The 25,885-nt window shown below is 38.0% G+C and overlaps 1 protein-coding gene across 1 annotated transcript in view; it reads left to right on the plus strand.

Annotated features, from left to right (window-relative positions):
* PARD3B (par-3 family cell polarity regulator beta) overlaps window positions 1-25,885 on the plus strand; it is a 1,003,697-nt gene that overhangs the window by 567,657 nt on the left and 410,155 nt on the right. Inside the window, exon 11 of the mRNA XM_042995147.1 lies at window positions 20,327-20,512. Within this exon, the coding sequence (XP_042851081.1) occupies window positions 20,327-20,512 (186 nt within the window). The remainder of the gene's footprint in view (window positions 1-20,326; window positions 20,513-25,885) is intronic.

The raw sequence follows: 25,885 nt of genomic DNA on the forward strand, positions 1-25,885 counted from the left end.
CTGTTGGCTTTAGCACCCTGCAGGGAAGTTACAGACTTTCAGCTTAACTTGAAAGGGCTCACCTTCTCCCTCCTCTCCTTCCCAGAAGCTACAGATTTCATCCATAGACCCTTGACTTCCCACTGGAGGGGAAAAACACACAGAAACAAACAAGCATAAAAACTAAAAATGGCAAAACACAAAAACACCCAACCAAAATATCTTACCCATTACTTGCTGGCACTCCATCTCCCTGAGGCCAAATGTTTCTCTTCTATGATACTCATAAAGAGATCCGTGTTCAGAAGAATTGTCTTCTCAGACGTGTTTCCCTCCATTTCTGGGTCCATATTGATGATAAAAGGACTCAGTTGTTCAACAAATACTGAACACCTACTATTCCTAGTTTAGCTGATCAAATATTTATTAAACGTGTATCGGTGCTGTGTCACACTGGGTATTTTAAAATATGCTAAGATGCGATCCCTGAACTCCAAGAACTTATAGACAATGCTGAGTGTCATTAAAGAAACAAGAATATGGCATACTGCCTTTCATTTCTGGGGCAGGCTAGTGGGGGGAAAATAGTTGCACACATTTTTTTTTCCTTTGGTTGTGCAAATTTAAGCAATAAGCCAAGAGGTTAATCGTGAACCAGACGTTATATAAAAGGAAGAAACCAAGAAGGACTTTAAAATTATTTAAAAAATTCATTTATGAGATGGGATTCTGTTTGGGCCAGGGATTGATTCAAAGAAACAAGGATAGTAGAAAGGCCAGGGATATGAAGGAACATGAGCCAATAGCAGGAAGGAAAACTGAAGAAAAGGAAGAAGTAGAGGAAAGGAACATTTTGCCTATAGTGATAATATTGTTGGCTACTTATGCTATCCTGTGAGCAAAATTTGCATGTCTATAACAAGACTATTGCTAGGGATAATATAGAAATCTATCATATTTCAGATCTATTTCATGCCCTCCTTTAAAAAATCTGTGTTTGTAAGTTCTCTGCTTATAAGTGCTGCGTTGGGATTTATTCCTGCAGCTTGGATTCAACTGGAGCATCTTCTAGGTGGGAAGATTCAAGATGGTCTCTACATGGCTGTCCATTGGTTCTGGCTGTTGGGTGGGGCACCTTAGTTCTAGTTAATGTCTTCTCATCCTCCAGAAAGCTAGTCCAGCTTACTTACATGGCATTCTTGGGACAGTAAAAACAAAGATGCAGGAGCTATGACTAGCCTTGCAGCTTGCAGAGTATCACTTGTGCTTCATCCTCTTTGTCAAAGCAAGTCACAAAGCCCATTAGGATTCGGAGGTTGGGTGGTTAGAATCCATGCTTGGCTAGAAAGAACAGCAAAGTCACACTTCAAGGAGGCATAACTCACTGGCCCAAAATTGTTATAGTCTCTCACATTAAGTTAGGAAAGCTGAAGAGAACACTGTTCTATAGCAGAAAGAATATTCTTGGGGGATGTAAGATTCACATTATTGACCTAGGACTGCTGCTCTAGATGTTCAAGTTTAGAAAAGTCATTTAACTGCTCAGGTCTTATCTTTCTGAATTCCATTCACAAAGAAATTCTTGAGTTCTTTCTTGATGTAAATACAGTGTGAGAGAAGCAAAAGTGGATAAGGTGTGCCCCTTTCCCTACGTTGTTGTTCAACTTTTTTTAGCCATGACACTCTTGCTAAATATAAACTCTTGTCCCCCTTCCTGTTACTTTTCTCCCTAGGTGAGAAAGAAGCTTTTTCCTTCCTCTTCCCATCCCATGTAGATTTCCTTTCTACAGTAGATACCCACAACCTGGACTGGGGACTTGGAAATAAGAGTTGGATTATGGAGATAGTGATAAACTAATAAATGCTAAAATTATCAAAATTTAAAAATCGACAGTAAACAGAAAAATTTCCTTATCTACAATACAAGGAGATTGAGCTAATTGGTCTCTTAGATCTCTTCCTACTGCAAAATACTATTCTCTGAATTTCTATGCATCAAATTTTGGCATGACTCTCAATACAGATAGTGCCTTGAATTATGAATGCTCTCTCTATATATGAATGGGCCACAGGAGTCTGCCTCTCAGCGTTTGTTTGTTCTACAGTTCAGAATGCCTTGGGAGCATTTGACCTAAAGAGTGACTTCTCTTAAGTAAATGTAGAATAACATATTGCCAGCAGATATCTCCCTCATGGCCACCTTTTCGACCTTCTGCCACTATGGTGCTTGTTGCTATAGTAGTTAATACACAAAGATGTAGTTCTTCCTCCAATCTACTCCTGATGGCCACCATTGCTGTGGATACCATGAAAGCCTTCACTCTTATAGTTGGCTCAAAAGGAGATGTGTTCCTTCTTTCCAAACATGAAAATTTAGGTGTATTTTCCCATAAGACATTTTTAAATACAGTTTATCCAGTAGAATATGAATTATCATGTAGTGTTATGTTTTGGCGATACTGTGGAGTGAGTGAACCCTGTTGGCTAATTGAAACCTAAGCACAATTTACCAGTATTCCTTTTGACAGAGAGAAACATAAAGTTCAAGTTGTAAGAAGCAAGTTTACAAACGTAAATACAAACTTAAAAATCGAAATACAACCTTAAAAAATAGAGCCAGTTTTTTTAAATAAAAATGGCCTTGTCTGTACCTACAGTCATAGTCTATTTAAAGCTTATTTCCATTACACATAAAGAGAAGTGAATGAATTAGAACCACTGTTCAGTAAGGTTTTGACCATCCTTAATTTAGCAAAAAATCTCAGGGTTCTGAATTCTTCAATTTGAAAAATAGGTCTCTGTCAACACTAGCAACTTGTTGACGACTTGGCAGATATTTTCAGTGTAATTATTAACGCAAGCCACCTCAATTCCTCTTTGGTACTAGACAGGTTGTAAATAAATTATATAAATAAATATTAATGCAATTATGAACTTGATAATTTTATGTGCTATGTAGGCATGCAAGGAAATTAAAGATGAAGGCTGCTGAACTTGTTCATGTTGGAGGATATATATATATAACAGTGACTTATTCCGCATATCATGAAGAGATAGAAGTATACTAGATCGAGCCTTGTCTTCAGCTACATAACTGAGTACGTCGTAAAAATATATATATGTGATTTTTCATGGTGGTTAAGTTAGTGACACGTCACTATAATTTGTGTGCTTCCAAAATAGAAACCCAATCACGTGGGTCCTGACTGGAAAGAAAGTAAAGGCAAATAGCTACAAACAGGCTAGTGGCTTACTTTTCTAAAAGCCCAGCCTTCGCTGTCCGATAGTAGTTCAGAGGTTCCTCTTTAACCTGTAGGGTTTCTTACAGAAAAGAATAACAATAGCATGTAAATGTCTCACTTCCTTCACAACCCTTTGAAAATGTAACCCGAGGACTGCGTTGCCTCTCACCCCTCAGCTCTCAGTAGCTCTCAAGGGAGTTGGCATGTCTTATCAGACTGGAGCAGCGAGGCAAGGGCAGCCAGCACATTGAGAGGCCAGGGCAGCGTGATGGTCAAGGCCATCGGGCAGGTAGTGAAAGGCCTCTTGCTGTGTTAAACAAATGTGGTTTCCTTCCTGACTTCCGCAGGAGCTAATTTTGTTTTTCACTTCTCTTCTGGCATAAGAACAATAAGGACTCATAAGGCCATTCTGCCTGTGAGGAGATGTGCATTAGATTATCATAAATCCACAGATAAAAAGTACAGTGGTCAATGAGACCAGGCATTCCTGGATGAAATAAAAGGTTTAATTGAAAGAACTGTCCCAGGGGAAACATGATTGAGCATGATATTGAGTAGACATTAATTACCTCAGACCAGAGAGTGAGGAAAGTAAAAGGGAGACCAATCCATTTAAAGTTCCCAAATCTGTTTTTCTTTAAGAGAATTGGGGTGGGGGGGAGGATTATTCTAATAGAATGCTAGGAGGGAAAAAGTGAATTTTTGCTCATACCCAATGTTCTTAGAACAGTATTAACATTTTTTAGGAAGTTGCAGCTGAATTTTCTCCTAATACAGGTATTTTTGTTAGAAGTCAGAGATCAAGACAGCACAAAGTGCACCGGTAGGCTGAATAATGGTTAAAATTGATAACCTGTTCTATTGTTATAACATGTTAGTAAATACATTGCACTTGCTCATAAATCTAGAATTTGTTCTTATTCTTTAATTACGTTTCTCAGCCTGTTTTTTTTTAGTAGGTTGGGTTTTCATTCTGCAGGGTAACAGAAAAAATACGTTGAAGAGGCATCTGAACATACGGTCCCCATTATATACTAGACGGCTTGCTTTATGTCACTAAAATATGGCTGCCTTTATAAATCATGCATGTTTGTTTAGCCAATGCCCTACTTTTGATGTGGCTAAAATAATGGGATGAACTCTACATCCACAGAGAAAAAGCCTAGGATCAAGGACTGCCGTAACAAGGAAATAATTGGTCAGGTGTCTCTTCTAGCAGTCATTAACAGATTTGAATTATGGCTTTCATTCTTCTCACAGGTCAAATAGCATATAAAGAGTATTCTGGATTATTCATGACTAGGGTGCAATGGATTTGAAAGGCAGAGATGAGGAGGTATCAGATACATTAAGAGTGTTTCATTTGGTGTTTGTACATAACGCTGCCAAATTTAGTAAAAAAAAAAAAAAAAACCGTCAAAGCAACTTTTAGTGTATCTGCTTTTCGGTTTTATTTAGAGTAAGTGAAGTCACTCAGTAAGTGAATTTAACCTTCTCAACCAATTGTTCAGGAGTTGAGAGAGACACAGTTTTAGTTTCAATGTGAAAAAGTGCTTTTATAGGGTTAATTTGAACAGAGTAGTTGCCAAGTAGCACCAGCTGTCATAATAAAGTAGAAGTGACTGACAGATTTACTCCACCCCGTATCAAAACTCAAGAGCGGATATGGTGATCAGATGAGCCAAAATAAATGTGAGTTCTTAGAAGCATTTGTGAGCTATTTTCTTGCATAGCTCAGCCCTTCATAGGCATCAGTGTGCAAAAAGGTCATGATTAAGCTTAGCATTATAGAAAACTGAGGAAGGGGAATCTGTTGCTGTACATATCCGGAATGCACTACCGAATAGTCCAAAATTCCATTGGATGATGGTGGTAATGGTGACAGTGGGCTTAAGTATTGGAACTTCATTAGTAGTTTTTAAAAATATTTTGTAGTATTAATGAACCATGGCCCATATTGAACTATAATCGCAGAATTAACTGATCCAGCACTTATCAGCAATGCCCGTTAAATAATACTTACCATGCACTGTTCTTGGGCATGCACTGGGATAGGTGCTAGTGATGGAAATATGAATGGAATGGCCCTTGTTGTGCTTGAGGCCCTTAAAGATTTATATAATAATTTAAAAAAACATGATATCATGTTATTATTATGTGTAGAGTCCTAAGGAGACCTAGATGAGGGCACAGCCACAAAGAGCAGGTGACACTTGAGATGTGCTTTGATGGGTTAGTAGGAGTTTGCCAGTAGGTGTCAAAGTGGGAGGAGATGAAAGAATGAGTTTTAGGTACAGAGAAACCCATCCAAAGAAGAGACATTTAATTGTTGTAACATTTAATTAATTAAATTAATTAATTTTGTGGCAGAGAAGTATCAACAAAATAACTTATGAAGTCACCCTGTTACAAATATTTTTTGTATGTATGCATTGTACCGGATGCTAAACTGGGTTCAGAGTTGAATTAAATAGAATTCCTGCCTTTGATGAGATCACAACAGTAGAGCAGAGTTAAGACATACATGCTGGGAAATAATCGTAAGAATAGAAAAAGTGTTGAGAATCACAACAACGGGAAAAAGAAAGTAAAGTGGAGTTCAGAGGAGGGCAAATTGTTTTCTCACTGATAAAATCAGGGAAGGAATAGTTGGTTTATATGCTGAGACACAAAGGGGGTTTGGAGATATTAAGTAAAGAGTCTTTTATTCCATTATACCTTCACTGTAAAATTTCTTTTGCAGAAAATAATTTCTGCATTACACACACACACATACATATAAAATAAATATTTTTTCTTATGCTTGATTTCATTATCATAAAAATTGTAGGCCTGTACTATAAGGAAAATGCTTGACTAAGAAGATTCATTCACTCACTGTACTTAGATGAGCCTTCCTTTTTCATGTATCAGCAAGTAAAAATGGAGCTGTGATGGATTAATTAAAAAAAAAAATTCCTTAGGCATGAACTGAAGTGAGATCGTCCTTGTTTAGTCTTTGAAGCGTACTTGACTTTGTTGGAAAATGAAGATCCATTAGTTCAGGGAAGAAAGAAGTCCTGCTCAACTTACAGCTAGGGAAATACTGATTGGAAGTGTGCTGAACTTTTAAACTTCTTGTAATTACACACTGATTTTACAGGAATTAAGGCCATAGAGATTGCTCCCTTACCCTTGTCCCGCTTTCACATATATATAAAAACAGTAATGCAGAGGATCATTTGGAAGATGAATACTGGAAAAGAATAATGTAAAGTGAAGGGCAATATTCAGTAGCCTAAGCCATTTATTTAGGACTCTGGGGCCACCTGAACAGTCCCTTTTAAGAACCTGGCAGGAACAATGCATGGAGGTGGGAGGTGGACTCTTCCCAGATCTAGGCTACCTACTTCCTCTACCTGGGCAAATCTCACAGACAGAGAAGGCACTCTGAAGTGCAGTCTCTAGGATGGTGTCTTAATCCATTTGGGCTTCTAGAACAATACCACAGGTCTGGTGCCTTATGCACAAGGGAAACTTATTTCTCAGAGTTCTAGAGGCCGGATGCCCAAGATCAGGGTGCCAGCATGATCAGGTGAGGGATGTCTTGTGGATCACAGACTTCCTGCTGTGTCTTTATATGGTGAACATGTCTAGGGAGCTCTTTGGGGTCTCTTTTATAAAGCTAATTCCACTCATGAGGGTTCCACCCCCATGACACAATTGCCTCCCAAAAGCCCTACCTCTATATACCATCACTTTGGGGATTAGAATTTCAACATATGAATTTGGGAGGAACACCAACATTCAGACGATAACAGATGAATACAGAAAATGTGATACCAAAGGAAAGGAAAGATATGACTAAAAGAAAATCTATGATATATCATTAACCCTTGGTATCTCTCATCACTCAGTTGGGACAGGGGATTATTGGTCTCAATTCACTTCCAAATAGTAACCTTATATACCCATCTTCTTGTCGTGGTCTCATTATGTGTGTATGGATAGTTCTTTTTTACCTGTAGCCTGTGGACTTGGCCATGTGAATTCATTTGGCCAATGAGACGTTAGCAGATGTTTTGTGAGCAAAAGTTTAATGATGCTTTCATAGTTGCATTCCTGTCTTTCAACATGTGAGAAACATGTTTCAGATATCCAGTGGTCTAAGGAAGATGCTAGATACAAGGAGCAGACCTGTACCTGCTCCACACTTTGAAGGCAAACCTACTTGAGCCCAGCCTAGATCATCCAAACCCCAGGCAACCTGCAGATATGTGAGCTAGAAATAAATGCCTTATTGCTCATATCCCAGTTTGGTTACGATTTGTTATGCAACACTTTTGTGCCAGCAACCGACTGATACACATTTCCCCATTAATCAACTCTGGGTAGGTTTCTTCTTTCCCCAATTTGCTTGTAGTAGTGGGGATAGGGAAGATATATCTGCATTTTAATCTTGATGGATTTTCATACTCTACAGGACATAAGTGACTTCTTGTTTTAAAATCATCTTTATCTGAAAATTAATTTTAATAGAGCAATTAATATAAAATGCAAATTACATGTCTTCATCTACATATATAAAGGGCATATTATATATGGTAAGAACATTCTCATTACAATAGTAAACATGTACTATGAATTTAAAATGGTTGCTACCCACTGAGATTTCTCAATCTCTACTTGGAATTTAGGATTATTTATCATTAATAGTGTTCTAAAGGGGATTGGTTTCTAGCTGGAGTCTCATTAGGTGCAACTCAAACATCGTAGAAAATGATAGGGTTAAAATGGTTATATTTTCATCATTTGTTTTTAAATCTTAACCAACAAACAGATTACCCCCTCCTCCAGACCCCACAAAAATACCACTTTCTTGAGGCTATGATAGTATTGCTACTACATGGTAGCATCTTTTAATAAGCAGGACTCTCTGCACCTCAAAGTTCTGGGCCTCCGAGTGAAAGAACATTTATTGGGTCTTGTAGAGAAAATGTAGGTAACACATCCATAATCTGTGCCTTTAGAATTCTTGATTGGGAAGAAAGCTGTATTATCTTTACTAAGGGTCATTATGTCCTGAATAATGACACATATACTCAGAATGGTGGGTGTTAGACATTTTTATAATTTTACTCTAGTGGCTTGAGATCTTATTCTGTGACCATAACACTTCCTAAAATCCCAGCGAAAACAACCTGTAATCCATTGTCTTTAAACTGTCTGCAGAAATTTCCCAATCCAAAACTAAAAACCAAAAATAAAAATAAATTAATGACTCATAAGGAAACTAAATGTCATTTTTCCCCCTTTAGGGAATCAGGGCTCTAGAATATGCTCCTTGTTCTAGATCTTTGGAAGCCTGGCATGAGTCTATACTTTCCTTCTATGATACTTTGTTGTTGTTGATGCTGATTGGGGCATATGACATGTACACAGAAGTGTGACACAAAAGTAATGGAACTGGAAAGCTTAACCATGAGGTTGGGAAGTATTTCTAGGGCGTTGTTCATGACCTACAAGATTTCTCGTTCTCGAGCCTTCTCTGTTCTCTGCTCCATTCCTTTCAAGCTTAACCTTCCCTGTGTTCTCTAAAGTAGCATGTCCTTAAGTGTATGGTAGGGAATACTTTTCCTCTAATATATACTTCATGCAAAGATGTGTTCCACGATGGAGTGAATTAGGGAATATGTATTAACCTCTTAAAAGCAGTGAGAAGTCCTAAAAATAAACCTTTTCCCTAGAAATTTTAGTAATAGAAACTATCAGGGTATTTTTCCTCACCTGCAATCACTGTGACCCTGTGTATTAGACCTTGCATTGATCCAAGTCTTAGAAGGAGCCAGTTTGACTGGTTTAGTCGTTTCTGAAACTTTCCCTAATTGGCGTGGCCTTGGGCAAGACCCACTCAACAAGCATTAGCCCACTGCCTATGGACTGACTGTCTTGGAGCCAAAGGGCACCACCTATTCAGTGAGTCGTCACCTGAGCAATGGACAGGCTGTGAGTGAAGCAGGCATCATAACCGGTGTGGTCTTTTTTATTTATGTTTAGCTTTTGTCTGGATAGCTGTGTTGTCTTTTCAAGCCATTAAATGCAGGTAGCTTAGCACGCAGAGTATTTGTGATGGCAAAGATATGGGAAGTATTTCGCTTAGGAATCCAGCTTTTCGAATGGGTCTGCTCCTCTAAGAATTAGGCCCACTATACTTCCTTTTTAGATTTTTGAATTTGTAAAATATTTAAATAATTTATATACTAAATATATATTTAATAAATATAAATATGTATAATAAATATTAATAAATAATATAAATATTTAATAATATAAATAAATATAAAATAAATAAATATATATTTAATATATATAGTATATATATTAAGTATATATTCATTATATAAATATTCATATAATATATATATATTTTTTTAACAATCGCGTTGTTTGTTCTTGAATCTTATACTCATATAAAGGCATGTACTCTTGTGTTTTAACCAGTGAATTACTGCCTGTAAAAGGTTTAAGACGTTTTAATCAGGTTCACTTCTAACAGGGAAGAATAAACACAAAACAAGAAAGACCTATTGCTTCTCCATATTAACAAAGCAGGTTCTAGTTTTGTAAAAACTCCATGCTGTCTGAATTGTAAAATATTCATTTACACTACTCTTCATGATGCAAAATGTATTCATTTCTTTGTCTTTATCAGAAAAGTGAAAAAGAATTGCCAGTGTTACTAAACTGTTGAATATGCTGATCTTTCAGGTAATACTGTAAGTAGGAGGGAACAAAGGATTGCTTTAGGAATCTTAACTTTTTTTTTTTAATTTTTTTTTTTTAACTTTTATTTATATTAGGGACAGAAAGAGACAGAGCATGAACGGGGGAGGGGCAGAGAGAGAGGGAGACACAGAATCTGAAGCAGGCTCCAGGCTCTGAGCCATCAGCCCAGAGCCTGACTCGGGGCTCGAACTCACAGACCGTGAGATCGTGACCTGAGCTGAAGTCAGATGCTTAACCGACTGAGCCACCCAGGCGCCCCAGGAATCTTAACTTTGACTTGCTTTACTTTTGTTAGTTTTAATCTCTGACTTTGTATTACATCAATGCACCTTTATGGTGAGCAGACAATAAAGAATGGCCATTTTTTTGACTTTTGTTTCCTGGTATTAGATTAATCCTTTACTTAAAGAAAATTGTTTTTTGTTGTTATTGTTGTTGTTTTATAAGTGCAGTCAGAAATGAGCTTTTGTGTTCAGTAGTTTCCTTCTTCATCCTTTCCAGGAAATGGATATCAAAAAACAGGAAAAAAGTGTCTCAATTACAAATATTTTATAGGATTTTCTTTATTCAGGTCTTTGGTTAAAAAGTATTTAAAAATGGATGAATATTTACTTAAGGAAACCACATTAGGGCATATAGTTAAAATATAGATTATTGAGCTACCTGTAATGAGCCTGCATTTAAAAAGTTTCCTCCATTGGGGTGCCTGGGTGGCTCAGTCAGTTGGGCACCTGCCTCTTGATTTCGGCTCAGGTCATGATCTCACGGTTCATGGGTTTGAGCCCCGTCTTGGGCTCTGCGCTGACAGTGCAAAACCTGCTTGGGATTCTCTCTCTACTCCCCCTTCAAAATGAATAAAATGAATTAAAACATTTTTTAATTAAAAAAAAAGTTTCCTCCATTGGTTGGGTTACTTGTCAAAAACTTAGTATAGTAGAGTATAATTCCAAAGATTATTTAATGTCTACTTGTAAATAACCAAGAGTTCTGCTGATTTCATGTATACATTAGCAACAGTTGGAGGGAAAGTCCTTTACCATTGATTGAAATGATCATCCTTGGATCACCATTTACCTTTGCATGTGCCTGCCCATCTCTTGCCATCTTTTCTCTACTCTCTGAAAAGTACAATCTAAAATAGAATGCCTCTCAGCTGTTGGTAGGAGTCTCTCATCCCTACTCTAGGGTGATACATTCTGAATTTTATATAATCCAATTGGCCAAAAACCTGTCATGCTTGTAATAGCTATCCATACTTTTTCAGAAAATTTTAAAAATTCAGAAAATTACGTGTTTTGCAGGTATCTTATCCTTTCACTGTTGTGAAAATTTATTTCGCTATAGGAAAAGTTTTATCACCTTAAATGCCTTAGAATTTACTTAGGCAAAAGTTAACAGTGCTTAAGCTTACTATAAAACATCCTCGCAGAGTTGTTAGGTATGGCTTTTGCTTTATATAAGAAAAAATTATTCATTTTCTTCCTTTAAAGGCCTTTTGTTTGAGTTTCGGTACTTGACAAAATGATTGCATGTGAATCATAACTCTTGCATAAAGTAAGCTGCTCACAACACAAACTAATTACACATTTGGGAGGCGAGGCAAAGACATCCAGAGCTTGCTTGTGCTGAGTCGAGAGCACGGCATTTAATGAAATGAGGGCCATACAAGGTTCAGCATGGATGCTTTCAGGTCTGACCTGGGCTTCTGAGAAATTGAACACTGGCCCTGCAGTCTGGTGGATTCCCCTGGGGCTTTGGAAGGCTGTTTTATTACCACTTGCACACATGGATCAAGTGCTGCTTTGCAGTACAAGAACATTTGTGATTCCAGAGATGGCCCTATTTGGGATACTCTTAAGCTAATAATACAGATGCCTTGCAACTCATCCATCTTCCTGCCTCGCTTCCCTCTTCTCACACCAAGTAATTACTTTTGATATTTGTTTGATTAACATGGTTAGTATATCTCCCAGTGTCCAACTATATAGATTCTTCTGCTTCTTTCCTATTTTTTTAAATTTTTTTAATCTTTATTCATTTTTGAGAGACTGAGCGGGGCAGGGGCAGAGAGAGGGAGACACAAAATCCAAAGCAGGCTCCAGGCTCTGAGCTGTCAGCACAGAGCCCCACGCGGGAACCAAACCCACACACCACAAGATCACAACCTGAGAGCCAAAGTCGGACGCTTAACCCACTAAGCCACCCAGGCGCCCCCTTTCCTGTTCTTAAATCATACATTTCCTCTCCAGATAATACTGAGAACAAAACAGAGAGGTCCTCCCATATTGTTCAATAAACTTTTTGCCAATTATATTCCAGCCGTTTCATATTAACAGTGTTGGTAGTACATAGTAGATACTTGATAAAAATTTGGTTGGATCACTGTGGTTTGCAGAGTGACTCTTGCCACTCAGGCCAGAATGGACCAATCTCATTTCTGTATTCCAGCTCTTACAGGTTATTATTCATTGTGCTTGGGAGCAGAGATAGTATTACAGAGAACAAAGTGAAGGAATGGAAAAATAGGAAAAGGCATACCTGGGTGGGAGGGAGAAAGGGAGATATATATAATTAGGATGATAACAGAACAACAGCTATCAGAACTTGAAAAAGTTTGCGTAAAAGAGATCAAAGGATTAGTTAAGATTAGGGGTATTTAGGATAAAACATTAAAATGGCTTATAAAAATTGGGAAAGATAAGACAGTTAACATTAACAATGACAGTTAGCATTACTCACCATTTGGTTTTCAATTTAATTTATTTTTTTTATTTAATAAAAATGTGTGTGTGTATGTGTACACATACAATTTCAGTGTTTTCGAAATTGAAAACATGTTCTAGTATTGGATGATGAAACTAATGTAGACGATTGTGACCAAATTAAAAATAAGATAGCATAGAAAATATTAAAACGCATTGTACTCTGCTTAAGTATCGTCTCATGAAACTTTTGCTTTTACGTGTGTGTGTGCGTAAATGTATGTGCTTGGATGGAAAGGCAAATAGAAAGATGGATGATGTAGTTTTGGGTACTGGATCACACTGGTTCCCAAACTTGATGAAATATACCATGAATATCACTTTTTGCAGTATTCGCTTAAAATAGTCACATGCTACAATTTAAAATTATGAATGATCCGATGTTGATCACAAATTGGTAGCAATGACACATCTTGGTGCCTTCACTGAGAATTTGATGCTGAAGCTGAGCTAGGTTATCATCTCTCCTAGAATAGGAAGTATGGTATAAAGGGAAAAGGGAAATTGGATTAGGTGACTTTTAAGGTTTCTTAAAACTGTGATACTTTGTGTTTTATATAAAGCATTATTTTTATTGTAAATTATCTTTCATGTAAAAACTAACTTGTATAAACATTTAAATTAATGAAATCTGCAATGGTAGGAATCAAATGTGATGCCAGCAATTTATATATTTGCATATATATGTATATAATCCCACAAATACATATTTACAGATACATACATACAGGCACATACTGTTGGACACACACATCTATATCTACCTTTGTCTATATATTAATCAATTCAACAAATAGTTATCCAGTGCCAGTTTTTGAGTATGGCACTGTTTTGTTTTGTTTTGTTTTTATGTTTATTTTTGAGAGAGAGAGAGAGAGAGACCAAGTGTAAGTGGGGGAGGGGTAGAGAGAGAGGGAAACAGAATCCAAAATAGGCTCCAGGCTCTGAGTTGTCAGCACAGAGCCTGACACGGAGCTTGAACTCACAAACCATGAGAACATGACTCGAGCCGAAGTCATGATGCTCAACCGACTGAGCCACCCAGGTGCCCTGAGTCTGGCACTGTTTTAAGCACTGGCAGTACACTGGTGGAAAAAGAATCAGAATAATATAAAAGTCCCTGCTTTCAAGAGACCCTATTAAAAACAAATAAGCAAGCAAGTATACACTATGCAATAAATACTGTGGAGAAAAAGCAGGATAGTGGACATGGGTCGGGTGATATTGAGAGAGAATTAAAGCAATTTGAAACTGAATGGTCAGGGAAGCCTTCACTGATAAATTGACACTTGAACAGAGAATTGAAGGAAGTGAGAGAAGGAGGTCTGCAGGAGTCTAAGGAAGGGGTATTTAAAGCAGTGAGAAGAGGTGAGGCAAAGGTCTTGGGGCAGAAGCATGAAGGTTGTAGTAAAGAAGAGAAGCAGGGCAATGCAGAAGACATAGGGCAAGTAGTAGGAGACATGAGCAGAGAGAAGAGTCGGGACACTTATGTAGGGTTTGTAGGACATTGGCATTTTCTCTGAATGAGGTGGGAAGTCACTAGAAGTATTTGAGTATTTATTTTCATGGGACCACTCTAGCTGCTGTGTTGAGAAATAGCCTGAAGAGGAGAATAGTGGAAGCAAGGAGGCAGAAAGGAGGCACTAGTACAAGAGAGTGTCACGTGAGAAGCAGTGCTGACCCAGATGCTAAGAGTGATAGATTCTGGGTGTGTTTAAAGCAGAGCTGACAGGAGTTGCTGATGGGTTGGATGCAGAGTGTGAGATAAGAAGGAAGTCAGCGATGACATTGAGGTCTCTTGCTTGAATATCTGGAAGACTACAATTGCCATTTACTTGTTCAGGAGGAACAGGTTTAAGGGATGATCTATTTGGACATGATAGTTTCAAGGTAGAAATCCTAATAGAGTTACTTACTAGAGAATTGGTTATGTGAATCTAGTTTAGGGGAGAGAGGTGCAGGTAGGAATTTGTGACCCCTGAGCATGTAAATGATATTTAAAAAAAATGAAATTAGGTGGGGGTAACTTCAAAAGTGAGGATGGGACGGGCGCCTGGGTGGCTCAGTCAGTTAAGTGTCTGACTTCGGCTCAGGTCATGATCTCGCGGTTTGAGCCCCACATCCGGATCTGTGCTAACAGCTCAGAGCCTGGAGCCTGCTTCAGATTCTGTGTCTGCCTCTCTCTCTGCCCCTCCCCCACTTGTGCTCTGTCTCCCCTCTCTCTCAAAAATAAGTAAAAAAAAGTGAGGATGGGAAAGAAAAGGTCAGATGATTGATTCCTAAGACACTAGTATTTATAGATTGGTGAGATGGGAAAGAATCGGCAAAGGGAATGGCAAGAGTATACCAGGAAGTGGCAGGTGAACTGTAAGAGAGTGATGTCCTAGGACCAAGAAAAGAAAGTATCTCAAAACGTAGGACTTCATCAATTTGGTCTAATGCTCCTGCAGATCTAGAGAGATAAAAGGTGATAGTTGACCATCAGATTTAGTAAATGAAAGTCATTGGTTATTCTAAGAGAGGTTATAAATATACTACACACGTGCATACATGTACATATATAGAATACATATACACACCATATATTATATAGTTTTATAGGGTAATACGTATTATATGTAGCATATGTAGTGTTAGAAAATGTGTGCGTATGTGTAAAAGAGTGTGTGTGTCATTATAGAGATGTGTTTACATCTTTCTAGTTGCCAATGCAGTAATACAGCAAATGGTTCTTGTGCCTTCATGAATTCCTTTTAAAAGCATTTATCTTTTTATAATTATGGATAAATATTTAGAAAACAGAAAATTATAAAGAAGGAAACAGTAGTCCATATTGCAGTGCAGTAGATAACTGGGTTGTTGTTGTTGTTGTTGTTTTCTGTGCAGACATCTGCACATATGCAGATAGATGGGTGGGGTTGTGGGGCAGGTAGGTAACAGATAGATGGGTAGGTGTCTGAGTATGTATACAGTGTATATGTTATAGAATTGAAATATACTGTACACATAAGCTATTATGCTTCACGTTATATTCTCACATGAGAAGTCTTTATGTTCATACTATTTTATAGAAGTCTATGATTTTCAATAAATGAAAAAGTACAAAACAGCATATATATAAGCATAACTAACCTAACAAACACCACTTGATAAGCTAAATTTGTCTTCTGGGTTATATTAATAAAAGTCAGCGTTTTGTATATGTACCAATAAATTCAGTATTTATCACTTCTCCTACTCTGTTAATCCCCCAAAGATCATATATCTGCCTCCGAAAAATTAGCTGCCTTCTAACCAGAGACATAACTAAGTGCAGAATTCTATTACCAACTAAGTGGTCAGTCACGAACCTGTGAGCCAAAGACTTAGTCAGTTGTAGGGATTTTCACTGCCACTCCTTTCTGGTAGTTGAGAACATACCCGCAGGCAACATTGCAGTTCCAAATACTTTCTGAACCCTCCTTGCCTTAAACTTCACTATTCTTGGCAATTGTTAATTCAGGGCAGTGGTTTTCAACTGGAGGCGATTTTGAGCCCAGGAGACTTTTGGCAATGTCTGAAGGCATTCTGGGTTGTCGTAACTGGGGAAGGAGGTACTACTGGCATCTCGTGGGTAGTAGCCAAGGATTCTGCCGACTATCCTTTAATGCATAGGACAGTCCACAACAAAGCATTGTCAGACCCAAATATCAGACCCAGAAAGCTTTAGTTGTGGACCCTGAAAGACTGATCCTGGGAACATGCTAGGGCATGAGGTCTAGACATACACACTAGGGGCATGTAGGCATCCATCATGGGCCTGGATCTAGGAGCTCACGGACTTTGTATCTAGAGGCATGGCCTCTAGTAGCAAAGAATAAGAAATAATGAAAAGAAAAAAAAATGAATGAAATTCACAAGATTTCCTTTATTATGCCAGGCTTGCATCTGGATTTTTGCCCCCCTCTGGATAATTGTAAGTAGAAAAAGCAAGGAATACTCCCAATACAGCATGAAACATAGAAAGCAAGAAAGGACCTTTTGGGCTTCTCCAGTGACTAAGGTCCTGCATTTGGGACATTTGTAAGGCCTTTATACCTCTTTTCATCCTTCTAAAAAATGTTGTCTGGCAAGATTTTAGCTTAACTTTTAGAGTTCCTAGTTGAACCAAGATTATTGGAGGAAGGCATTCAGCATATTGATTTTTTTTGTACATTAGGTAAAGGGACATTTATTTCTAATAGAGGAAATGGCTATGCTAACTACTGTAATGGCTTCCTTCACTATTGGGTGAATAGCAATAATAATTTGCTATTATGAGAGCCCACTAATTATGGCTTGAGCCTGATAAAGTGTAAAAAAGGTATAAAATATAACTATACTTGAGTAGAGGATGTAAAATTGCATGGTGTCTTACTGTCATTGTGAGAATCTGTCTTGGAATCTCTTGTGGCTAGGCCAAGTCATAGTGGTTCACAGAGGTTGAGACATAGCAGTTAAGAGTCTACACAGGAACCATGCTGACTGGGCCTCACATAGCTTTCAACACTGTCAAGTCTGATGGACTGTAAGCACTTACCCCCTGTACATTTCAGTCTTCTAATCTATAAAATGGGTATGATAATAATCCTCATGGGTTATTATGAAGAGTAAGTATACTAATATGTGTAAAGCACTTGGAACCATTGTTAGCTACCAGCTTTTTGTTGTTGTTATATTTCTGACTGTCGGGTATCAGGGACTTAAAAGGCAAATCTTCTTGCTGTGTTGGTGGGAATGCAAATTGGTGCAGCCATTCTGCAAAACAGTATGGAGGTTCCAAAAAAAGTTAAAAACAGACCTACCCTATAATCCAGCAATGCACTACTAGGTGTTTATCCAAAGTATACAAAAATACTAATTCAAAGGGATACATGCACCCTCACGTTTATAGCAGCATTATCGATAATAGACAAACTATGGAAATAGCCCAAATGTCCATCTACTGATGAATGGATAAAGGAGATGTGGTGTATGTATATATATAATGGAATAATACTCAACCATCAAAAAGAGTGAAATCTTGCCATTTGCAATGATATGGATGAAGGTAGAGTGTATTGTGCTAAGTGAAATAAATCAGAGAAAGACAAAGGCCGTATGATTTCACTCATGTGTGGATTTTAAGAAAAGAACAAATGAGAAAAGGGAAAAAGAAAGAGAGAGAAGAACAAACCAAGAAACAGACTCTTAACTATAGAGAGAAAACTGATGGTTACCAGAGAGGAAGTGGGTGTGGAGATGGGTTAATTAAATGCTGGTGATTAAGAGGATACTTGTTGTGATGAGCACAGGGTAATATATGGAATTGTTGAATCACAGTACTGTACCCCTGGAGCTAATATAACACTGTATGTTAACCAACTGGAATTAAAATAAAAACTTAAAAAAAAAATAACACACACATGCAAAAATTAAAACATAGCCATAAATAATATAACTTGGTTTCTATTTTGTTTTTACTGTGTCTGTAATAAATGAAAGATGTTAGTACAAGTATGAATGTCAATCTTAATTAAACACAGTTGCCAAAGAAATTGGATTTGATTACAGAATAAAATGGTTTGAAGGTATGACTCAAGCAAAATCTGCCCTTGTGTCACTTTGTCTCTAGGAGATAAAAAGCCATGGCTGGTGTGAGTGTAATGGTGTTTACAATTAATTGATCACAGCCAGTTACAGCTTTGGGGCACCTGGGTGGCTCAGTCAGTTGGGTGTTTGACTCTTGATTTCAGCTCAGGTCATGATCCCAGGGTCGTGGGATCGAGTCCCACCTTAGGCTCTGTGCTGACTGTGGAACCTACTTGAGATTTTCTCTCTCCCTTTCTCTCTCTGCCCCTCCCCTGCTCATGCTGTCTTTCTCAAAAGCCATAAATAAACATATAAAAGAAAAAAAGTCAGAGAAGCTTTTAGTCTTTCCCTAAAATGTTCACAAACTTCTAGGAAGAACACCTTTTCTTTAATTTATACTTTAATTCAGTGGAACTTTATCAGACTGAAATTAACCAAACCCCAGAGAGACCTGGAAACATAAATGATTATCAAATGTTATGGATTCTAAATAGGAAATTCTGGAAAACAAAGATGAAGGCTAATAATTTATGTTCAGTATTTAGCTATGACATTCCCATGGGGGGAAAAGAAAGACGGCTAGTTTGAATCAAATAATGGGATTTGTTTCTCAGATAATAGTATGAGTTAAAAGAAATAACTTATAATAGGTTTATTAAATTAAGTAATAAGGTTTCATTTCTTTGAAATCATCTATTGTCAAAATTTTTGTAGCTAACTTCATTTACAATGAAATTAAATTAAATGAAGAAACTTAAATTTCTTTTAAGTTCGACATGGGTTTTCTCCATTTTGGTAGGAGATGAAAATACTGGGTCAGTGGATCTGGCTATGATCAGCCTCTTAATCCTGTTTTAATTATGGGTTCTTTGCTACTTCTGATTTTATAGTTGTTATTTGGTGACTGACATTCAGACATCCACAGCAATTTTTACAATATGCTGTTTTACATAAGGGTCCCTCAAAGTGACCCTAAGATGAGAGTTCCTAGACATAATTACAGACAGGAAGAACTACCGACCTAGAATGAGTTGAAAGGTTTCCAGGGCTATCTTATTTTCAAATTTTCCAGTTACACACTGTGGCCCAATCTCACATTTCTGCCAGCTGGAGAGGGACGCAGGAGGGGCACCTGCAGAGGTTATCCTGTGGACAGCACTTTTCTGTTCTCACTCCTGTATATTTGAAAACATCCGGGGCCAAATATGATTAACCTTATGCTTCTGCCTGGATACTTGAACCCCAAGTGTGGCTGTTACAGCCACGTATCTGTATTTTTTTGTTGTTTTTTGTGAATAGTTGTGCTCATGGCCAAGTGTCATTTGGCAAAGAGCACACAAATATTTGTTGTGCATTATTGTTTTTGTTTGAGTTCAAAAACTGATTGCCACTGAGTTATACTACCCAAAGAAGCAAGCCTGAGGCATGAGTTGGACAAAGTGAAATGTAATTTAGTGATACTCATTATAAATCACATTTCCCTAACTTTAAGATAATATTTTTTCAGTGCTCTGTATCCGGTTGACAATCTTGATCAATAACACTGCTTCCATGTGAAAGATGTGTTTTAAATTATACAAGCCAAAGATTGTCCTCAAATGTGAGCATATTTCTACACCAAGATCTGTTTCTTCATCTGCAAAATGAAGTTATTGGGATCACATGATCTCTGAGGTGTTTTCTGGTACCGAAGTTCCCGTGCGTAACATCCAGCCTCTTTAATGAATATATCCTGCTGAATTTCCAAACACTTATGGGGCGTTTCAAGTGGCATGACTCCACCTCGCCAAAGGATCCTCTTAGGATCAGCAAATTTGACTCCCAAGAACCGTTTCTCAATCCTGAGGACATGGTAGTGGTGGCCCGTTATAGAGAGAAAAGACCAGCCTGCTAGAGGTCCAGTCATCTTGTTGCATCAGTGCTTGGCCATTTGTGTGTAAACACTAATCTGCTTTCTCCCCTTCACTCTTTCCATGTGCACTTCAACAGAAAGGAGAGCCTGACTGCTACCCACTCTCCCTGGAAACAACTGAGCAACTCACCTTCGAGATCCCCCTGAATGATTCAGGTTCTGCTGGTCTTGGCGTGAGCTTGAAAGGGAACAAATCTCGAGAAACTGGAACAGACTTGGGGATTTTTATCAAATCCATCATCCACGGAGGTGCTGCTTTTAAGGTCGGTAGGAATGATGTTTGCACGTCTGTGTAAAGGCACTTGAGATGTGGCTATTTGTTTGGGAACTGGATAGAGAGGGTGTCTGAAGACATGAGACCATGAGGCTCTCCTGCAGGTGCAGCAAGTGTATGTGTGAATAGATCTGGGCAACAACTGTCTGTTCATATTCTCTCTGGGGTTAGTTTTATATCCTGGACATCGTTCTCTAAAGTCATCATGATTAATATTCTTTCTCCCATTTCTTTTATTACCATTAGGATTCCTCTGAATGTGTTACCTGACAGAGTTAGGTGACCTAAAATACACAATCATAAAAACAACACTGAAAACAAGTCAACAGGAAGGCAGCAAATAAGGAAATTGTTCTTGCAAGAAGGAAAGCTCAGTGGAACCTCAGAATGATTGTAGTATAAATTAAAGGGCATTAATCACATTATATACACTTGAAGATAGCCAGGGTGCCAGGAATGCATGTTGGCCTTTGAACTTGGAAAAGCTTCCAGATTTGCAGGAAAAAAAAAGGAAAGGAAAGAACATGATCCTTCCTTTCCCCATTGCGGGAGCAGTGTGATCATTGCTATTAACATAGTGTAATAGTTAACGACATTGCCTGGGTTCAAACACAGCTTCATCATCATGTCCTCCAATTCGCACATCACTGCTAGCCATGTGGGAATGTGGGCAAGGAGCGTGACCTGCAGGGCTCCTCTTTCTTCATCTCTGGAGTGGGACTATGGGCAATACCTAATTCAGCGATTCTAAGGATTAGATTAACACACACTGTGATTGCAGGGGTGAAGTGGTTATTGAGTGGGGGAAACATGTCTGTGCTTATCACCAGCTGTCCTCCCCACCACCATCGTCTCATACCATGCCATGAGGCTTCTTGAGTTTGAATCCTGCCCGGACTACTCTCACCCTCTGTCAATGTGGGCAAGCTACTTGTCTCAGTATGCCTCAGTGTCCTCATTTGTAAAAGGAGTAAAACTAATAGACCCTACCTCCTGGTGCTCTTAGAAGGACCAAGAGAGTTATTGTATGCATACTGCCTAGCACAGTGCCCATGATAAACTTTCAACAAATGTTAGCCATTTAAAAATTATCTTGATGTTAGTAACATGATCTTCGCTAAATAAAAGCCAAGAAGGTCTATGCAAAGTTTCCAGGAGCATCTCTAGTCCTAGAATCCTGGCTTTGGTGAAGCATTTGTCTTTTCTTACTTCTCGTCCCACTTTTGTTTCAGACCTAGACACTGAGCTAATGCTGTTTTCCTTGGGAAATAAATTCACTGTGGGTACACAACTTTTTAATGTACTCTTTGGATCAGTAGGGGTTTTTTTGCATAATAAATAATGACAGAATTTCAGTAACATACGTCAATAAGTAACATACATCAACAACATACATCAATTTGTGCCCCTCGTAGCTCTGCAGGACAGCTGGAGGGGCTTTGATTCAGATTCAGACTGGTACGTCTCTGTCACAGGTCTGAGTGGGCTCCTCATATTTCAGTTCTTGGGCCAGCAGGCTAGGGGGAGCATATTCTTCCAATGCTCTGAGGCGTCAGAGGGCCAGCAGCAAAGAGTGAAGCCTTTGAAATTCTGGGCACTGATCCGGCAGTTACTCCACTCACACACATACACACGATGTGCACACATGTGCCTCTGACCAAAGCCGTAATAGAGGTGAATCCAAGGTCAAGGGGTAGAGAAACACAGTCCACCCATGGCGAGGCTGTGGCAAAGACGTGAGTACAGAGAAAGGTGAAAAATTGGGGTCAGTCGTTCAGTCTGTCACACTCTCCAATCTGGCTCAGATACGCAGATCCAGGAGCAAAAGGAAAATAACGGTAATAATAACAACAGCAGCAGTTCCCATTCATTGTGCTTAGTGCTTAATATATGCTGGATACATATATTCTTCATATTTACCCCGAGTTATTAGCATGCCATTCCATCATAGGGAAACTGCAGTGGTTAGTGACTCTCCCATGGCCACATACCCAGGAATTGCTTAAACTAAGATTGGAACTCAGGCAGTCTGACTTCAGATCCTGTGCTACGTTACAGTGCAGTGAAGCCTCCTTCAGCTCTTCCATCCATATTCCTAGAGATCAAGGGCCATTGCCGTGGGGTTGTCTGGTGTCATGCTTGTCATCCTTAGCCAAGCCATCTAAACACGTGCTGTGTTTAAAGAATAAGTCTTGGTCATGTTTGTGGATACGAGATTGATATTCTTCTTCTTATACCTAATGACAGTTCTATTTGCAGAATCTATTCCAAGTAAAATTGGAACTGAAATGAATTTTTGGAAATTAAAAGCAAACATCTTAGCTCTTTTATGGGCAATAACTTAAGCTCAAGCAGATACTGGAGAGCAGGTTTAATATGTATATCCATGTTTGCGTAAGTGAGCATCTCCTTACCTAAGCAGTTTCTAACAGTCCTGTTTCTTGCAGAAAGATTTCACTTTCCATTTATGTAAATTTCTTTCCTGACACTGGTCTGCTGAGTCAGACAATCACACCACTAAAAACCACTGGACAGCATATTTATAGCTGATTTTAAACAGTAAGAGGCATCAATCATGAATTTAGCCTTATTGTGAATGTTTAGTATCCATTTGTCTTGTTTACTTTTTGCAGTGTAAAGGGTAGAGGACTAAGCTTTGCTCACAAGACATCTGCTTAACCAGAAAAAGAGGGAGAAAGTATTTTTCTATCTTCTTCTGCTCTTCCAATAATCCACTGTTATTCCTCAGAAAATTGCCACCTGTTTTGTGATTCAGGATTATGTCTTACAAAAATTGTTTTGAGACTTTGTTCCTGTCCCTGTTCAGAAGATACAAATGTAACAGACTGCAGTGTCCCTGGGGCAAAGGGGAGATAAGCATGGGGAACATCCACTTTAGCATCTGGCCCTAGGTTTTTACCTGAAATCAACAAAATAATCTTTCTGCCAGAGCACAATCTTTTTCTCCTGGCCCTTCATACCACTAATTGGTTCTCAAGGTGTTTTTCCCTTTAGGGAAGGTGGATTTTTGAAAACTAAACTACTTTGAAAAGTATGACCAAATTCTTCCTGTGGATTCTGTATGCTGTATTCTCCTGGGGGTTTCCGTTGGTGTAAACAAAGATAGGCTACTTCTTGCCAGATGCAAAACCACAGAACGACTGTGACTGTAATTGAGGGCCTCCCTCTTTTTTCTTTCTTTTTTTCCTTTTTTAACTTACCTCTCAGGCTACTGATTTCTATCATCTCCTCTCTTATTGAGGAAGTAAATGTCTTTGGAGATGTAAATCTCTGTTGGAAAATAAGAGTATCCGGCTACTTTAGGATTCTCTCTTGGAAGTGAATTTCTGTCACTCTAAGGGCACACTGAACAATATTTTAACTCTATTCGAGTTACTCAAATGCTTAATCTCATTAATATTTAAATTCCAGTCTGCATATCAAGAAGTAAATCCTAGAAACTCTTCTTCTCCACTTGTGTCAAGACACAGCATTTGCTTCAGGCCAGGGAGTCCTTTGTGGACCCTTCTGAAGCATCACTTTTAGCTGTGCCTTTCACCATACAAAGTGACCATTGACCTTCATAGCCACATACGACTGAGTATTAACGCTAATATGCTTCAACAATAACAGACATTGCCTATTTGTAGTTTCCTTGTAGTGTCTGTCCTTCTTACTGGGCATTTGTCCCTGAAGTACAGTGTAATTGCTTCCAGAACCAAAATATACTTCGTATAAGTTTATGAGTTAACTTCTTATGAACCATGAACTGAGCGGAATTATGATGTTCATGACGGTGCTTTTCTAAAATTTTAGTCTTGTGATTGGAATTTATAGTGAATGTGATGGTATAGTTACTGGTAAGTGAAAAGAAAGGAGTAATGTCTTTGTTGCAGTTAGAAAAAAAGGTACCTTGAGAAAAATACTCTCCTTTCTCCAAATCCACATAAAAAAACTAGCTTTTCCTTTCCTCCAGTAAAGCACACATAAAGTCTTGCTAATCAGTTTGAAGACATTCAGTATTCTCATCCTCATTTGCTAAACATTCTGAGATCAGTGGCTTTCTTTTGCTTTGCTTTTCATGAACTATGTTAACTGAATTTTTAAGGAGAAAATGCTTTTTTTTTGCAACTATTGATTATAGTAATTTAAATTGCTTATTTCTCTTATTTTTCTACCTTAAAAATGAATTGCTTTTAGGAAAAATAGATGAGTAGGATAGTGATATTTTAAAACAATCAAGATAGAATATTAGTGTGCTGTAGTAAGAAATTCTCATGGAATCTATTGTATTAATTCTGAATGACATTTTTTTATTTGAATATATAGACTTTGGGAGTAGAATATGTCCTATGAAACCTTGAAATAATAAGGTAAAAATTGAAATTTAAAGGCAGTTTTTGCTAAGGGAAAAAATGTCACATATCAGATTATTTAAGGTCTCTTAAATAGGGAGAATGAATATAAGAATACCTGTTATTCTCTAGAAAATTAATTAGCCAGGTTTGTGCTTAATAAATACTACTTGATGATGATGAAATTAAATGAAAGAAAAATGCCTGACATAGCTAATTGCAAATGCATGCACTCAGAATATGAAATAGACATAATTTAAGTAATTTGATTCTGGCGTGCTTAGGAAATTTGGAATGCCCCCTCTGAGAAATGCAGAATTTCATGATCTACACTGTTTGGTATGAGGTATAAGAAATTTTTTTTTTTGCTAATACAAGCAATCCCCCTATTTTAAAAGGACTAAAATATTAATTTTTAGAGAGAATATACACAGTTGTAGAATTTCCGGGAACACAGCGCTTGTTCCTCAATCTTCACGTTTCTTCGTAATATGGAACATTTAACAGCATCCAAGCCACTCAACAGGAGGCCGCTAGAAGTTCCCAGCATGAGTCACTTCCAATTCCATCTCTATTGGTATCTATAAATCATGTGGTGGATCTATAATTAATGAACTCAAAGGAAGATAAAAGGGACAGCTTTTGAAAGAACACTAATGTTAAATGGTTGCTTCAACTACCCATTTTTCTCAAAATTGATCATGTTTTCTGCTGGTGGAAAACCGTAACAATCATGACCAGGAGCCGTGTCCTCTAGGTTTTTACCTCCAACCAGAGGACCCTACACTCCAAGGATGTCAGTAGCTCCACTGCAAATCCTCCACTGTTAGAAGCTGAACTTGGGCATTTCATCCTGACCACAAAAATATGCTACATTTTATAAACAACTTCTTAGCTTTTGCAGGAGCTTTGCCTGGAAAAAATTCATAATTGCTATATGCCCAATAAGAATTTTACCTCAAAAAAGGAAATTATTAACTGAAACATGAGAAAAATAGTTATCAATT

Source organism: Panthera tigris, chromosome C1 (genome assembly GCF_018350195.1).
Source record: "Panthera tigris isolate Pti1 chromosome C1, P.tigris_Pti1_mat1.1, whole genome shotgun sequence".
Classification (NCBI taxonomy): domain Eukaryota; kingdom Metazoa; phylum Chordata; class Mammalia; order Carnivora; family Felidae; genus Panthera; species Panthera tigris.